The 18192-nt window shown below is 46.2% G+C and overlaps 1 protein-coding gene across 2 annotated transcripts in view; it reads left to right on the forward strand.

The window, feature by feature from the left end:
• GABA-B-R3 (gamma-aminobutyric acid type B receptor subunit 3) overlaps window positions 1-18192 on the forward strand; it is a 66365-nt gene that overhangs the window by 25728 nt on the left and 22445 nt on the right. For both annotated transcript variants that reach the window (XM_025304167.1, XM_011150153.3), the window contains exons 3-8: window positions 3094-3411; window positions 5306-5410; window positions 6199-6264; window positions 13769-13972; window positions 16716-16940; window positions 17625-17685. In XM_025304167.1, the coding sequence (XP_025159952.1) occupies window positions 3094-3411; window positions 5306-5410; window positions 6199-6264; window positions 13769-13972; window positions 16716-16940; window positions 17625-17685 (979 nt within the window). The remainder of the gene's footprint in view (window positions 1-3093; window positions 3412-5305; window positions 5411-6198; window positions 6265-13768; window positions 13973-16715; window positions 16941-17624; window positions 17686-18192) is intronic.

The following is an 18192-nucleotide window of genomic DNA, read 5'->3' on the forward strand; positions in this document are numbered from 1 at the left end:
ACCACAAAGCTGTCATCGGTGTTTACAAGAAGGGGGCAATTTGCGGTTTAACTCGCGATCCGTTTGTCTCTGCGGTGTGCAAGTGTTAATCCAATTTACGCTTACAGCAATTTTAACGCTTTCGTTCCACGTAATATCATGGTCGCAAATCCGGCGTTTTCTATGATTTTCCTCGCCTCGAAGTTCTGTCTTAATCCGGCTATTAGTTAAAAATATTTTCACTCGTATAATGCTGAAAAACAAAAAAAAGGGGGAAGTATTATGTACCGACGCGCAAAGAACGGTTTGCGAGTCGCGCGGATGAAAGGGAGCGAAAGAGAGTGTCTCCTGCAGCGAGTTTCTCGGTTGAGATTTATCGCGACGTTTAGTTGCAACACTCCTCTCTTTAAAGGCTTCTAATAATAAAAGAGCAACACATACGAGACCGCACGCTAAGGAGATTGCCTTTGGATTCATGCCGCTAACTCGATTCGCTCACGAGAATTACGGTTCTTTAGAAAGTCCGGCGTGCTCAGTCTTAATAAACGCTGCGTTGGCGTGCTGTGCACCGCGCGCACGTGTTCTGGTCCTTTAAAGCCGCAGCGCGCACGCGCGTGCGATCAGCGTGGTCAAGTGTATTATTATTAGCTATCAACGCGGCAGCAGAAGAAATTTCGCGTTCCGTAAGTTTCTTAACGTTAACGCGTTTTCAGTCTTCTGACGTTTCGGAATTGACTAATTTTCTCCCGGAATTAAAGAATGTTCTGGACTTGCGTTGGTAATATTGCAAAATTGCAAAACGCCATTTGCAATGGAAAAAGTGCAAAGAAATAGTGGGCAATTTTCTTTATGTTTCTGGAAATTAATTTAATTTATTTCGCGCAATTGTATCGAGAGGAGATAATGTAAAAAGATCGCAGATGTGTGCATATTGATATCCTTGTGAGTTTGGAATTTGCTGAGATCGCTGAGATGTGATCAATCGTCTTGCACAATTGCGTCTTCTTCTTATCTGAGAAGATAAAAATTGAATTATTAGTTGCGTGACGTTAATGCTGACCACGTTGATGTTGAGTTATTACGGTCTCTGTGATTCTCATCCATTAATAAAGTGAAGAGAATAAAATGATATCATTATGTAAATTACTGAGTGAGAGCTAGTGAAGAGGTATTATAGCTCCATTACGAGTCGCCCATTGCAGAGACGCAATTAACGATATTCATTACGAACCAACCGTATCTATCGCGCTAATTTGACAACTGACACGAGAAGCAGAATATATGTCAACCGCAGTTTGAAGCATGGCTGACATCTTAATCATCGCAGATGAATTATGATCGATGTAAGGTTCGTACTTGCACAACACGGATCGATTGCAAGGGGAATGCAGCGTTTTCCACCTATTTGTACAAGCCCGATATTCGAGTGCGAATAATTCCATCTACCTCGTTTTTGTATACATAAGAAGACGAAATTTTCGTTGAATTCGTATGAGCAAATGTTAGCACGTGAAATCATCATTGAACGTATACATATGTAATTCTCATCACCGTGCAAACCGCTTATTTTTATAGTACTTATTTGTCCAATATTTTATGCCTCGTAAGTTATGAATGCTTCGCAAATTATAAATGCCTCGTAAATTGTAAATGCTTCGTAAATTATAAATTAGCCGGGCAACTCGTGGACTGAAAAATTTATAGCTCGAAAATGCTTCCGTCATCGTGAAAAATATCCGTATTACGCGTGTATCGTTCTCGCTGCTGAGCGGCGGGCGATTTTCGCCTTATTTCATACGCAACAGGTTTTCGAGTCCTGCAATCGTGCTTCAAGTGTTATTTTTTCTCTTTTACGATGATTAATTTGTCCTCCGTAGACGTAGAAATGAGCGAATGTAAGGTTCAATCAACATCACCGGTGAGTGCCGAACGCGAGTTTACGCAAGCTGATTGTCTCCCGTAAACAGAGATCTCGCGAAAGTCATGGATATGCATGACACACGTCGTTCGTTAAGCCGGTAGTCGCGTATTCAGAATATCGCCGGGAACGTGCCGCAAAGATGACGGGCCAGCGACGTGCGCCCTTGGAAAATAGGTTCTCACTTTGATTCCATCCTGAAAACTTTCGTACGCCGCCGTATTTTCATATCGCCGACTCCCCGCGGTATGTTCGCGCAAGCGATATGTTCGCTGCCTCGAGCTCTCGACGCTGGATATCCGCGGCGTTCTCGAACTTTAATTGCACCGGACTAAATTATGAACGCGTACCGTGTCGGCCTCTGATACAGTCTTTTTTTTATTTTCTCCTTTTTCCCCTTTTTTGGGTAAAAAACCACTCTCATATCGTCGAATGGAGAGGGATGCGCTAAGGGCTCAATTCCTCCTCGTCCAGAACGATTGGTCGACTTCCAACTTCCGAAAGCATCCACTCGGAGAGACCCAATGAAAACGTAACAAGACGTGGAGTAGGTAGCACTCGTGTAAAAGTTGGATCGAGGAGTCCCTGCTTCCTCTCGCAGCTCGCAGTCCTACGCGAGATCCGCTCGCGGAAACCCTCGAGCTTTTTTTGTTCCGCGCTCTTTCGAGTTCGCCCAAGCTCCATTCGCGTTGAATAATTGCTCGTTACGGCGCGCTAGAGGTCTTTCTCTCACTCATCTTACCGGGCCGCCACCCGTTCGCAGCTCGAAGAACGCGCGATACTTCGCGCTTTCTTCACAATAATGGTAACGACGTCCCTTGTAATCGCTCACTCCGCTCAGGCAACTTGAGGTCTCGCACACGCCGATGTACGAATGACACTTGACTTTTCACCCGGTTTTTTTCGCGGCACTCGAACGACCCTGAATCTCCTTCGGACAGGGACGCTTCGATTCGTAAGGTAAGCGCGAGTTTCAATGTCATCCCGGTAATTAACGCGCGATATACGTTTTCGCGGCAAATAATTCACCGAATTTTCTCTCTCTCTCTCTCTCTCTCTCTCTCTCTCTCACCCTCTCCGCGAGCAGACGAATTTAACTCTAGCCGGATATACTTGTAAAAAAAGAGACATCGAGTATATACGTATCCAATAGCTATTCTCACACGAAGCCCGTCTTCGTCTCTCTCTGCTTTCAGTGCGATTCCGGTGTGGCTGTTGACAGATTCTTTCACGCGCTCTACTCGACGAGGAAAAAGCATCTGATGCCGTTCCTGCTCGGCACCGCTTGTTCTGAAGTTACCGAGACACTGGCCAAAATTGTGCCCTATTGGAACGTGATTCAAGTATCGTTTGGTTCGACAGCGCCGGCCCTCTCGGATTCCAACGAGTTCCCCCTGTTCCTCCGCACCGTCGCACCGGACTCCAGTCACAATCCCGCCAGGATAGCGTTGATCAAACACTTCGGATGGGACACCGTTACGGCGCTCTCGCAAACGGGCGACATGTATTCCTTGGTAAGTAGACCGTAAGGAATGAGCCGCGAATGAACCGAGTGAGCCGAATTCGCGGGACGAATTTATCGGGACAGCTTCGAGCTCCGGCGGTTTCCCGTCATTTTAATAAACCGCACCGGAAATAGCTCGTACCGTGACACGTATACGTATACTCCGCGACATATATACACCCATCACGTCGCGTTTCCCGTCGGAGCCGCGCACAACTACTTTTAAATTCACCTTCGCTCAGCCCGAGAAGCTTCTTGGGGATGTACGTGTACATGTCGTTTTTTGCAGAGTCATAAATGAAGTTGACGTATAACTGACGATGCTTCATAATTTTTACATTATGGAGTTTAAGAGGATGGGAGGGGAGAAAGCGTGAGAGCATGAAATATCATTAATCAACGCGGACTGACCAAAATTGTTTTCAATCGGGGGAGACGCGAAAAATCGACCGGTTCTCGCGCGAAGAGCCGCGCTCAGATGCTGCTGCGGTTGACGTTAATCGCAATTGAAATTCACAGCGAAAATTTTCACTTACACGCGTATATCCGGTGGCATATCGGCGCGTTTCACGACGCGAACATCCGGGTCGGATGAGATGAAATTCGATAGCCGAAATAGCGCCAAGCGCAGCGCAAGAGTAGACGATAACGCGGCCGCGGTTCGCGCGACATATTTATACGTGTATATCGCTGTCTCGCGCGACCGCGTATTTAATTGCGAGATTTGCGAGCCGCATCGCGCCGAAGTCCGTCCCTGCTTCCTCCCCCCTCCCGTCCCCCCCCCGCCCCGTCGTTGGAGTGTGACCTGCGGTCTGTAGTAAAGTTCCCGTCATGTCGGCTTTAATTAACTTTCGATTTGTATCGCACGCGCGGCTAACCGGCATTCGGGTGTCGCGTTTTGGTTAATTCCCGATCAATTTCCGTCGTTACATTGTAACGGAAGCTACACCGCGCACGTCCGGCTTTAATGCACGCCGCGAATATGTAATGAATAAAGCCACGAGCGCCGCGCTAAGCGGAACGGTCATTTCGAAACACGACAGCGAGGCAATAAATCGGCGACAAGAGCGGCAATTCTCGTTGCGGCACGCCGATGTAACTGTCACATTCAGGATACCTGAGCGAAACTCGCGCTGATTCGCCCTGCCTCCGTCCACCATTCTCTCCCCCGAGCTCCGATGCGGATTTAGTCGCGGGGAAAGTCGAACCTGAAGATTTCTCACTGGACGCATCAGTCATCCGGTCGAGCGTGAGCGCCGACGCGATTCGAGCGCGATTTCGCGAACGTCGCGACGATCGACGACGCGTCGCGCTTCAGTTTACACCCGCGCTTCGTTAAAATGCAAATGTTTTCGAACCGAGCTTACGGCGCTTTCAAGACAAACGACTTGTATCCAAACACGCGTGTAGACACACATGTGTGTATAGAAATGTATGTACATGTACACGTATGTATAATCTAAGAAAACCCCGTACGCGCGCGCGCGTTCAAATCATGGAAGATACACGCATGCATACGTAATAGCTGATTTGACAATTTGCGGGATACAAACGATGCGCGACGGTAATTAAAGTCGTATGATACAAACGAGGCGTATCCTTTGGGAAGGAGCGTGTTCGGAATCTTGTAAATTCGAACGACACAAACGTAAATTCGAACACACAGACGAACGAACGAAACGGCGCTATTCTTTTCGAGTAACGAAGCGCACACGTCCTGTCGCACGTGCGCTGCCTGTGACGTATGACACGTATTTGTAAAGGTGATGTCTGAGAGACTCTTACCTCGTCTAAATAGCACGAGGTGAACAAATGTCACTCGCGCGTTTGTCGTTGACCGTCGTCGTCTCTCCTCCATCGCCTCCTCGCGCCGCACACGTGTATGACGCGCCTCTCTGTTTCAGGCGGTGAACGATTTGGTCACGGAACTGGAGCAAGCGAATATCACGTGCTCCGCCACCATCACGTTCGCCGAGAACGATTACAAGGAGCAGCTGCGAACTTTGAAGGTAAGTCGCGCTTAAACGTCGCCTTGTTCTTTCTCTCTCTATCCGTCTCTTTATTCTCTCTCTCTTTCTCTCTGCCTCTCCCTCTCTCTCTCTCTCTCTCTGCCTGTCTTCCCGCTCCTTCTCCACCTCCGCTTTCCTCCTCCTTCTTCTCCGCCACTTGGTCGTCTGCTCGCTTCTCAACGACTCGACGACGAGCATTTGTAACGATCGTTTCGCGCAGTTAGATCCGGCCGGAAGGTCGTGGTTCAGCCGGAAGCTCCGGCCGATCTCGGCCGGTGGTTCGGGGCGCGGCTGTCTTTTGACTGTAATTCGCCTCCTTTGAAATGCAAAGTTCGTTTTCGCGGAGTGAACGCAACCTGAGATATCGATTGGTGCGATACGGACGCATTGGGATTAGATTCGTATTCGCGGCATTAATGTACGCGAATTAACCCAATTTCTGATCGTGCAAACGAACGATTCAATCTCGCACTTCGAAGACGGCTGAGATGAAAGAGAGAAAGAGAAAAAAGAAAGAGAGGGAGAGAGAGAGAGAGAGAGAGAGAGAGAGAAAAAATAATGCTTGTTTATATCCATAGCCGTAAGAAAGCTCGGAATGAAAATTTAATTTGGATTAATGTTCAACTACGACGAATAAGATTTCCAACGTGCTCTCGCTCTCGCTTTATTAATATCGGCGACTGTAATCAACGTTTATCACACAGTATTAGTGATGTTCTATTCTACCAAAACTTGCGATGAAAAGTACGTACGTGAGATGTACAAACTGCCGTTTCGTTTAATTACAGGAACTGGACACCCGAATTATCATCGGTAGTTTCTCGACGCGATTGGCGCAACGTGTTTTCTGCGAGGTAAGTCGTACAAGCAAGATTTTATCAGCACGAAAATTACACACGTGTGTGCACATTTTTATAAATTTCGTGAAAGTAAAATCTCGCCGAATGAAAGAGATAAAAATCACGATCGTCGGCGGACGTTTGTACAGCGTGATAAAGAACAGCAGCGACTGCGTCCTTACGGGCTAATTAATGGCTAATTAACGGTTTTTAATGACTCTCATTACAACTCGCGCGATCCCGGCGAAAAACGCGCCGGCGTTCGGTCGTCGCGTTTCGGTAATCCATTCATTTCCAAAGTTTTCACACACACCCACATACATCAGCGGTTAGAAATACTCGCGAACGAAAAACAATTTTACGGTCGCTCTGCGTTCACCGGTAGAATGCCGAACGAGGTTTTTGCCGATGTACAAGAAGCATAGTAGAATGTAGACAGATAAACCTCCCCGAACTCGTTACATTCTCCGAGAACTTTAACGCGCGTTTTGTTACGAGCCCGACGACTATGAAATCCGGTTAAAAGTTTACCTTCTCGACGCTCATACTTTCGAACATCATTACCTATTTACCCTGATTAAGTACTCTGACATTACTTGCTTTGCCTCTTTTAGAGAATTGCTATTAATAAAAAATGATCAGAGAAAATGCTGTTTTCTCCTTCTCTCTTTTTTCCCTTTCCCTCTTTCTCTCGCAAGTTCCGTTATTAATCAAATGAAATTTTCTTCAAATTCCCGCGCATTAATAGCGAAAAATTAAAAAATCTGACGACCGGACAGATGCGTGTCAGTAATGAGTGCTCGTTCACGCGAGATTTTCATTAGACCGTTCGATAAATTGTTAGAAATGTGCAAAAATGTGTCAAGTAACGCGAGTAAAGCAGCTGCGATAAACGATCACGCATGAAATAACGCATCCATCGCACATATAACCTGAATTTATGATATCTATTCAATGATAAGGATTCATCCACGTGCTCCCGTCCGTTGGACATGCGGCACATCAACGATTTCCTTTCGAACATCGGAAGAGCCAAGCCCGCTCGGCGGTCCCCAGAGTTTCCGAATTTTACGAGCACTCGACCGTAGAAGCGGTTTGTGACGGTGATTTTTTTCTTTTTTTCTTTCTATTTCGTGAGCGCCTACAAAACCGAACTGGAAAGGGCCGAAACACGCTTCTACGCTCCACTTCGCGGCGCTATGAAATTTTCAACGAAGTCCTATGACGCCTATAAAGCATCGAAAGCTGAAGGGTTCTTGATTCCACCGCGAGTTTCTGCATCAGCCTCGTTTGTGACCGTCACCGGCGATCTTTTGCGCTATCATTTGTTAATTTCGAGCGAGATGGCGACGTTATTTCGCTCGTTATATCGCTTATGCATAATTACATACGTACACGACGGAATTAAAGGGCGCCAAGTGTATCAGTTAGATGTTATCAATAACCATAAGAGCGCATAAACATAATACCGTTGCCAAAGTAGGACACAGCGAGTTTGTCGTCTCTTCCTCCCCGTCACCCTCTTCTCCCTCCTATCCCCTTGCTCTTCACGTACTCTATGTTCTCTCTGTTATTTGAGATCGCGCCGTGTTTCGAAGGACTCTGCGGAGACTTGTTTGTCATGCGAGTTTTCAAGCACATATCCGGTAAAGTGACGAACAGATTAAACACTGGAATGCATATGTGAATAAACGAATCGACGCGACTGTCAATCGCGAGAAGAACTCGAAGCACTTTAAGCCGGCGTCGGCGCTCGAGCCATGCTGTAATTTAACTCGCGTACCTCGACGTCGTATCGTTATCGCGCATTACGTATAATTATAAAATATATATATATATATATATAAACATTTATAATATTATATATTGCAAGATATGTAGCGGCCGTAATTAAATTGCGGAGAAACGTAAAGGCTTGATAAATAAATGCTCCGTGTAAATATGAGACTGCTGCAACTTTGATGGGGCAAATAAATACGCCACAAAGTTATACAGTTATCATTTAGCGAACATTAAGAAAACGCTGAAAGTTTTTCACAAACGAGCGCGTCTCATTCGTTGTCTTCTTATTATTATACCGCGCGTAACAACCCTTCTCGCCCGCGGAGCTCTTTACAACTGTAATTCTTCGTTTATGGAATACGGAGCTGGCGGCAGCCCGTTGTATATTTCACCGCAAACACGCTTTACAGAACGTTGATAATTTCTCCCGAGTATATGAGTGTACGAAGCGAAAGATTCGAATCGGGAATGGATACAAATTGCGGAGAAGTTTTCCAACAGTGAAGATGTACATCACGCGATTCGATGCATTTCGCTTCAGCGAAAAGGCGAAAAATTTATCCTCCGCAACAAAAGTGCTTGACAATCGTTCTCCGTCGGATATTTTCCACTTGACCTTTGTCCCTTCGTTATCTCAACTTTGGATACTGGGTCGCTTCGATCTGCTTCTAATTGAATCTTCTTGATTGTCACTTTGTGACAATCAATCGCGACGTAAAGGAGGGGGGGGGGGGACGAATACACCAAGTTTCGCCCGCAGTATCTTTTTGAGAAATTATCGAACTGTGATCCTTGCCACATTCGAGTTCACACGGTTTACACGAACGTGGACAAGGTCGTGAAATTTCCATCTATCTAATTTCTACATTTAACACTCGGAGCATTAAGTTGGGACTGCGGACGGTTTGTTGTGTCTTAGATATATACGTGCTATTTACTCCATTCCACAAATTACCAGGGTTGCAATAAGTCTCTCTATTTCTCTTATCTCTCCGCCTTTCCCTCCACCGATCCTTCGCAGGCGATGCTTTAAATCGTGCTGTTTAGTGTTCCAGGATTTTATGGTTCATTTCCCGGGATCAGCCATGTTGTTTCCACAGATGCGTACCTGCGCGAGATTAAGTCATATATCTCGAAATATTCAGAAACTTGCCTCACCTTACGACGACATTTGTATTCTCGTTTGTAACGCTGTTGTTTTCTCATATTTAAATATGATCTGGGCATTTACATAGTCACAGAGAAAAGATGAAAGGAAAAAAGAAAGAAGGGGAGAAAAAGAGCTGATTTTTAAGTTATTAGTGTAGCTATTAGACGTTGACTATCATCGTTCTCATCGTTTCAAAAATATTAAATTTTCATTAAAGGATTTCTAATGAGACAGAAACGATAAGATCAATGAACTTGAAATTTTCACGGTATATTCATTAATATTCAAAATATAAAATAAATTTTATAGAATCATAAGAACCGATCCAATTTGTAATTATGAATAAAAATGCAGTCATCCGTTTGCAAGCTCTATGTTTGCTGTCGACATAATTCCGAGCCTCTCACTACTCTGAAACCAAAAAATGAGAAAGATTTTCAAAATATACGGTTGCCACTATAGCCCGTACCAAAATGAAGTCAGTGAAGCCAAGTTTGGAAAAATAATGACTGTACAAAAAAAAGTATCGAAAGTGAAATTTTTTTCAACTTATAATTATGTTTAAAAAAAATGAATAAAATAAAACATAACTGTGTTTGAGGAGCGAAAACTACATGTCTACTGTATATTGTACAAAAATTTCAAGTTATTCGGTTTTTACGCAATCGTGTTGACAGTTTAAGAGAATGATGTTTTCAGATAAACGCGTTTAAAGTTTTATGTGTACTTTCCATATAGATAGTAACAAATTTATTTTATACTTTAAACATTAATGAATACACTGCGCAAATTTCAAGTCCATTGATTCCACCGTTTCTGTTAAAGAAAATTTGTAAAAATAGCTTTGAAAACGGCCTGCTCCGCATGTAATTCCCCCTTGAATAAGTCCGAAAATCACATCTCCGTTTGGCGGACATCGCGCTATGGCGGCCGAAGGACAATCCATTCTATTACAATGCAAGCGTGTATGCGTCCACACGTCAGCGTTCAGTGCGCACGTTAGCGTTGAAATATATATCAGTTCGCCTTACAGGCCCTCTCGAATGAGCACGTAATGTGCATGACGTCTTACGTGAGACATATGACACCGTAAACGCGGACACATAGCTATTTCCCTACGGCTGTCGCACGATCACTCCCACGCAAAATTTCATCGTCACGCACGAGGATGATTTCACAGATTGTATGAATATTCAACCATGATTTGTCCGACCCTAGGAGGGACCTCGAAATTACAAGGGACGCGTTAACTTTACGTTAACATCAGAATGAAATACTCATATTCACGGGGAGACGCTTTGCATCTGTTACCCCGCAAATGATCGTCCTCGAACGCGATTCTCAATATCCCCTCCATCAGCCAATTACATACGTGCGTGCGTGTGTGTGTGTGTGTGTGTGTAACTCATGCATGAAAATGAATTTCCGGGTACGCACTTGGGGCTCCAAAGGGACGGTATCTCAAACGACCGAATCAACGATCCAATAATACGCTTTTCGCAAATAGTCCTCAAATCGATACTATCGATGTTGAAGCACGCTTCTCTCCGAACGACTCGTGACTGATCGTTACGTTTTCGCGATGTTTAATATCCCTAAGTCACGCTCGTACTGTTTATTAGACGGGCTAAGGCACTGCCGGACTCTCTCACGCTGCTTCGGCGCAGCTCTACATAGAGAGCAGAGTACAACAAGAGTGAAGTACAAGATTGATATCCCGTGGAGATGCTGACGGATTGTCAGAATTATTTTTATGTACCGGCAAGATCATCGCGCATCGCACTCTAAAAGAATAACTTTTTTACGCTTCAGCTACCGACGTCGCACATGCCGTATTTCACGAAAAATCAACTTTTCGAATGTGTGATAGAAGGAGCAAACCATGTGTATTTTATACAATTACGTGAGTGAGAAAAGAATACGAAGTGGTTGGCGGGAAGGATTTTCCAAATAACGACGAACGCGTGAATGCCTTATCCTGCATTTTCTCAGACCTCCCTCCAGAAAAATTTGCTACCGCACGTGCAAATGCAGTCACGATTTGTGATATTGAGGTAATAATGATATCCTCTTGCTCTATCACGCACACGCGTGCGTGCGTTGCGGAATTTTTATGACGCGGAGATTTTTTTCCGCACACGATGTCCGGTATGCGCAATTTCAATCACGTTTCTCCCCTCCCCCCCATTTACGTCGATATTCCCCGACGACTCATACGTGCATTCGTTTGCAAAACAGTTAGAATAAATTTCTTTTTTTTCGATGCATTTCGAAACACTGCCTTAGTCCAATGGGAGAATCTTTCTAAGTGATTCTCGGAAGATACGTTCCTTCATTCGATGGACAGATTCTCGTGGGACGCGCCATGGAAACACGTCGAAATGCGAGTGTTGAAAACACTTGTTCTACAAACGAGTGTACGTAACAAAGTCGCAATTTTCCAGCGGAACGGGCAAATCTTCATCCGTCGATCAATCGAAGAGCCGGCTAAGCCGAAGCGAGGCAGGCCGGAGCTGCGGTTCACCGCGAATCCATTATCTCGGAGTAGCGAGTGACAAGTCGGCTCAGAAATTAACGGGTAATATCGTAATTCAGGCATCGAGACCGCAGCGTTGATACACGTGTAAGAATCGATCATTTCAAGACGGGCCGCATATATACACGCACGCGACTGATACGATTATTAATCGAACGGCCGCGTTAAATTGTGTTCGTACGATTGTACGGAGAAGACGGAAATGGGGGTCGCACTCGTCCTTTTAACCCTCTTGCGGTTCTATTCACTGGCAGAAATTAGTATCAAAATGGTTAAATTTTTTCAGCGGAGGAAAATATTTATTTTCATGTTTTATAATAGTTTTCGAACTTGCTGATTTCAAATTTGAGGTTGCTGTTGCAAAATTCAAAATGGCCGGTCAAAAATGGCGAACCTGAAAGTAGTAAATCTTATCCCGAATCAGATTCGAGTTTAACCGTAAGCGGTTAATGATCTTCCTTTCGAGCCTCCTTCCTTCCCAACGCCCAATGTATAATTTCGCGTCCGCCAGCGCGGCCATTCGCGCGTATTATTATCGGAAAACTGTGCCTTAGGTAAAACGGAAGCGTGCTATGAACTACCTTCCTTGGTCCGAAACGCGGACTACAAATAATCACGGCCATTAACCGCGCTAGCGCGGCGCTCTGCACCGGCTAACATCCTTTTATTGCCACTTTTAGTACGGTGGATGTGTGTAACGCGCGCCTGTAAAAACTGCGGCGGCGTTGATTTACGAGGAGATGCGTGCCCGATATTCCCGACATTTCCTCTGATAGACTCTTTTAAGAACTGTTAATATGTTCCTCAATGTTGACACGCACTTTCGTGACATTTCTTCCGAGTGGGTCGTCGTGTGACTTCTGAGATTATTATCACACAAAGCGTACATATTACAAGACCCGCACATCTAAACGGCTCAATTGCAATTAATTAGGAACGTGCATTGTAAAGGAAAAAAATAAGAAGAAACGTGCCACAGTTCGTGCGTTGACGGACAAAACGCAAAGGAGCAACGCTGCGCAGATAATAACGGCATTGTCGCGATCAATGTGGCTGGACGGTTCGCCAAGGTAATTGAGAAAGACGCGAGGCGAAGGAGAGAGAGAGAGAGAGAGAGAGAGAGAGAGAAGTACGATCGTTTTACAACGCATCAGGTTCCTCGTTCGATTTGCCGAGATACGGTAGCTAAGGGAATCATAAAGTCCGGTGACCGTCCTCAAACGGACCTTTAGAGTCGCGAACTCTTCTCTTCGGAAAGGTCGGTGCGATTGTAGCGTCGCTACCGGAAGATATTTATGACGATCGCGTAATGAATCTGGATGTTCCGTGTAATGAGAAATGACGCCAGGAAGAGGGTTGTTCGCGGACCCTCCGGGACGTCTTTGTAAAATATATCTCCGTCATGTGTCCCCTCCATCTTCTCGCTACCTTTCCTTTCCTTCCGTGCTCCGTCTTTCCGCTTACCCAGCTTTCACGGCTTTGCCGGATGTACTTTGCGCATTGTAATATCTGCCTAAGGCATTTTAGATCGTTTCCTCGCTTTACTGGTCAAGTTGGCGGACGAAGTAGGTCGTCGTTGTGAAATTATACTCGGAGAGTGTCCCAGCTGTCGTTCTTCCCGTGGCGCGATTTTATGCGGTTTTATGCAACGATATGCAATCGATTAATTTCTCCCGAGGGACGCGACTATAATCACCTGTAAGGGCGATTAAGTACGCTGTAATCGAGGGCCAGGGTGGGGTAACAGTTTAAGTCGAGTTCACCCTGTACTTCGTTTTCAAAACTATTTCTTTCATATTTCGATGTTCTATCTGAGCCCCGTGAATGGTTACGAGTAAAACTTCACTTTCTCCTTCGAAGATTTTTCTCTGAGATTTTTTCTATTTTAAACCGTAAGCCCGCTCGGAAATTAAATGCACGGTGACAATGCTCGCGGTTGCCAAGATTCCGGTGTGTGTTTCGTGTGTCAAGCTAAACGACGAGCTCAACGACGAATTGCGCGGTTCAAACAACCAAATCACGAACTACAAATTGTCTTTCTTTCGCCACAGGCTTGGAAGCTCGGCATGCACGGCGGCGATTACGCGTGGATCCTGCCGAGCGATACGATCGACTTGTCGGAGATGACGGGAGATTGGTGGTACGCCGGTATGGGAGAGTGCTCACCGTCTCAACTATCGCAAACTTTGGACGGTTTAATCATCGTGAAGAGCCACGCCACGATCGTCGGGGATGAGATCAGCGCGTCGGGATTGGTACGTTGTTTCTTCGCTGTTGGCGGAATTGCGCGTCGCGCACCGAGAGCGTGAAAAACCTGTAAAAAGTGCGCAGCCGAAAGTGCCCGATTCAACGGAGAGGAGAAAGGAAGACCAGGGGGTTATGAATTAATCATGTCATGCGTGGCAAGTAAAGCAATTTAAACGACACAAGCAGCACGTGGAGAGCCCGCCGAGTTCCTCGCGATTTCTTTGATCTATACGTGCCCTTTGATCTGGAGTCGATACTCATCGCGCAAAAATTGCATTTAACGCTTTATTAACTTCCCGCTCTCTCTCTGTTTACACCGTTTCAATGAAGCTCGCGGACCACGTGCTCGATGAATAAAAAAAAAAGGAAGAAAGGAGGAAAGGTAAAAAATAGCAAAGAAGAGGGGAGGGGAGGAATTGATGGTCGTTCTGGCCATTACTGCTAACGACAGCGGTAATTGTAAAATTCTGCGTCTCATAAACGGAAGCGAAGATGCGGAAGCTTAATCGCGGGGCTGTTGCAATAATAACCCCCTTGCCGCTGCCGCCCCCGTTGCTGCCGCCATCGTTGCTGCCATCCCCGTCGTCATCGTCGTCGTTGTCGTCGACGTCGCCGTCGTTGCCGTTACTGCAGCAACCTAACGCGTAATAAATGAAGTCCCGCGAGCGGAAATTAGAGTATGCAGCGAGAAGAAAGCTGCGAGGTCCCACGGCGCGTTATATAGACGCGAGCTCACCTTCCATTCTGTTCCATTAAAGGCCCGTATGGCAAACGTCAAAGTAGAGAGAAAGAGAGGGAGAGAGAGAGAGAGAGAGAGAGAGAGAGAGAGAGAGAGAGAGAGAGAGAGACGCAGGTCGGACGCGCGAGCACGGCCTTTCACACGTTGAGCTTTCTATAGCCGGGTAATCAGTCTAATGACGAGCCGCCATAATCGACACTCGCGTCAAAGTTGCCGTCGATTTTCGAGCACTCTCGGAAATAACAGCGTCGCGAAAATAGACGACGCCTCCTGCAGGTCGCGCCGTGGCGCGAGCGTGCGCGCGAATTGTGTATGTCGTACTTTTCACGTCCGACCGACATCTTCCAGAATACGTTTCCAATATAGATCTGTCGCCTGGAGCACGTCGCGGGATACACGCTTCCTCTCTGTCTCTCTTTCTCTCCTGATATCGTCATGAATAATTTCACGCCGCCACGTATCCGTGTAATTTCTCGTGCCATCCGCGGTGATAAAAATACAAGGACATTTGATACGGCAACTTTTATGACGCTATTAATAAACGCGAGCGCGCGAATAGAGGGAGCGCAGCTGACTTTTTGGTAACTGACGTTAGAGTAAAAAAAGAAAAAGTATCCATTAACGAGGTTAAAAAATAAACTGCTACTAATGACGCTATTCACCCAGGGAGGGATGGGCCAGGGACTGAAAATCCTCCCGTATTCGAGTGAAGCGTCCTAATTGTTCATAAATTATGGCGCGATATCGAGGTATTAATTAGCGCGGACGTGTGCAGAAGAGCGAATTTGAGATTCCCTGCAAAGTGACGCACGGATTTTTCGACTGTTGATACCGGCGGGATCCAATGTTTTCTCGCGTTCCGCCAGTCAAACCGCCGGAAGACTATTCCAAGTATCCCGAACGACAAAGGGGAAAGATTCGACGATACAATTTTCCCCTTCAGCGCACACTCCCCGAAGTTCCGGTCCATAATGGAAAATTATAAATGCGAGTGTGCACAGTGTGCGACGCCTCGGCGAGTATCAGGAGTGGTACACCGAATAATTTCGACTCGCGCTTAACAAACTTGGCGCGAGATGCAGACTCGAGCGTGTTAATTGCGTGTTAATCTCTAATAAGATGCGAGTCACTTGATTAAATCGTGGCATCGTGGCAAGATCGAGAAACAAGAGTGCGTACCGCACTCGGGGAAAATTTTCTACTAAATAATATACCGTATCGCGTAACTGGGATCGATTTACCAGAGTACAAATTTGTATATTACTATCATATTACTATCATATGTTAATCATAAATTAATCGATTTATTATTATCTAAAGCATTACTATTAATTAATTATAATAGTTTTCTCGGATGTCTCTCCGACTGTACGGCATGAAAATAATGTATATTCTGGTTTTCCATATAATCTTCAATTATTTTGAATGATACACCTCATCCGGACACAAGGTAACACAATAATTTCTCACTGCACGAATGCTGATATTTTCTAGAAAGAGAGAAGAAAAAACTTTCGTCCGCGTGTACCTTTGTCACCATCGCGCAAATTAATATCGACCGATATTACCGAGAGCCGCGACGTCATCGTCGCTTCGCGCTTTATCAATTCAGACCGAGATGACATTATCAAAGACCACAGTTTGTTTCGCATGAACATTTTAATTGTCTTAACACATGGGCGATGAGATGTCATACATTAACGAGAAATAAAACTTCTCTTTTTCCCACACGCATACGCGCACACGCGCTCGCGCGTGTGCGTCGTGCCTTTCTCTTTTTTCCAAGCAAACAGAACACTCGCACGCGCGCGCGCATATATCTCGTTGGTACGAACGACAAATTAAATTAGTGTTCGCTCTCCCGTCGCGTCGATTCAAACGCCACCGCGCGCGTTCTCCGCCTCAATTTCTTTTAATTATACAACGAGATTCGCGAGTGCACGTTTTTCGCGAGGCTATGTCCAGCCGGTTGGTCTCCGTCCACCTCACCGTCCCCTTCGTTCATTTTGCAGACGAGCGCGAAATTCGCTTCGGAGCTGGCTAATAGAGGCGTCGCGCATTCGAAATTCGCGGGGCAAACATACGACGCCGTGTGGGCCATGGCACTCGCCCTCGCCAGGACCGAGGTCCTTCTGAACCGACAGAACGAGAGCATGGCGCGGTACACGCACACGAGAAAGGACCTGACCTACCGTTTGCTGGAGCAGCTTAAGCTGCTGCACTTTATCGGAGTTTCGGTTAGTCGGGACACAGTCGAAAGATAAGTAAAGCACCGTGAGAGAGACAGAGAGAGAGAGAGAGAGAGAGAGAGAGAGAGAGAGAGAGAGAGAGAGAGAGAGAGATAGAGAGAGAGAGAGAGAGAGAGAGAGAGAGAGAGAGCGCTCGTTTATTACGCACGACGTGGCGGAAAGCCACAAAGTGAAAGTACGATCGACCCCCTCGCATAGAGCCGACGATCCCCCAGCAGACTACCTTCGTAGCCTTTTCCTTCGCGGATTCGCTGATTGACGGTTGAGTTTTTCAAAGTCGAATTTTTCCTTGAAACTCTCTTTCTCTCTTTCTCTTTCATCGGGGCACTAACGATTGCCGCGAGGTTCGCGCGATCAAAGAGACAGAGCGATTTTAGCGAGGTAAGTTTAAAGTCGAGTCATTACACGAACGATGATTGACTGCAGCCTCTTCGTCGTCTCCGACGGGGGCAAGGAAGGTCGTCTTCGTAATGTCCAGCTCTCTTCGCAAACGCGCGAAGGCGACCATATAGCGGCGTCATTAATTTGATTAACGTTAAGTAAACTCGCGGTCGGAGATGGTGTACGCGTTTAATAATAATGAAACTCTAATTGCCTTTTATATTTCACGACGCGATTCCAGCAAGCGGACGGCCAGTCTGCGTTCTACATTTGTTCTCATTGTGTTCACAGGGACCGGTCTCTTTCGACGACGCGGACCGCGTTGGTATCACGGCGTTTTATCAGATGCACGGTAAGTTCAACCAGAGCCAATCCGGGCCAATGTCGACTATTGAGCCGGTGAAGTGATTCTCCCGCTCGGCGAAAAAAATGCGAAAATATTTCGCGAGACTATCGGCGCGAACTAAAGCGACGAAAGATTCAGCGACGTTTGGCGCGATGAACGCCATTTGTTGGCACAAATCGCAGCTTCACCGGCGCGCATTCCGCCTCTCTTTCTCTCTCTCTCTCTCTCTCTCTCTTCCTCTCTCTCTGTCTCTCTCTCCCTGTCGCTGGACTTTGCGCTTCATTCGTTCAAGTCCCACTGTGTCAACAACGGCCTGGGACACACAATGAGCAAGAGCTTACGTCACGGAGCACGATGGAACGATACAACCGGTCTGAAAGCGCTGACAATGGCTCGTTTCTAACGATGCGGCATATCGCGTATCCCTCTTGTTGGGAATAACTGGCGCGTGGACGCGCGGATAATCCAATTTATGAGTTTTCCGTGCGCGAGATGCGCCCGGTGTCCGCTAAT

This window comes from Harpegnathos saltator, unplaced genomic scaffold, assembly GCF_003227715.2.
Source record: "Harpegnathos saltator strain DR-91 unplaced genomic scaffold, Hsal_v8.6 scaffold594, whole genome shotgun sequence".
NCBI lineage: Eukaryota > Metazoa > Arthropoda > Insecta > Hymenoptera > Formicidae > Harpegnathos > Harpegnathos saltator.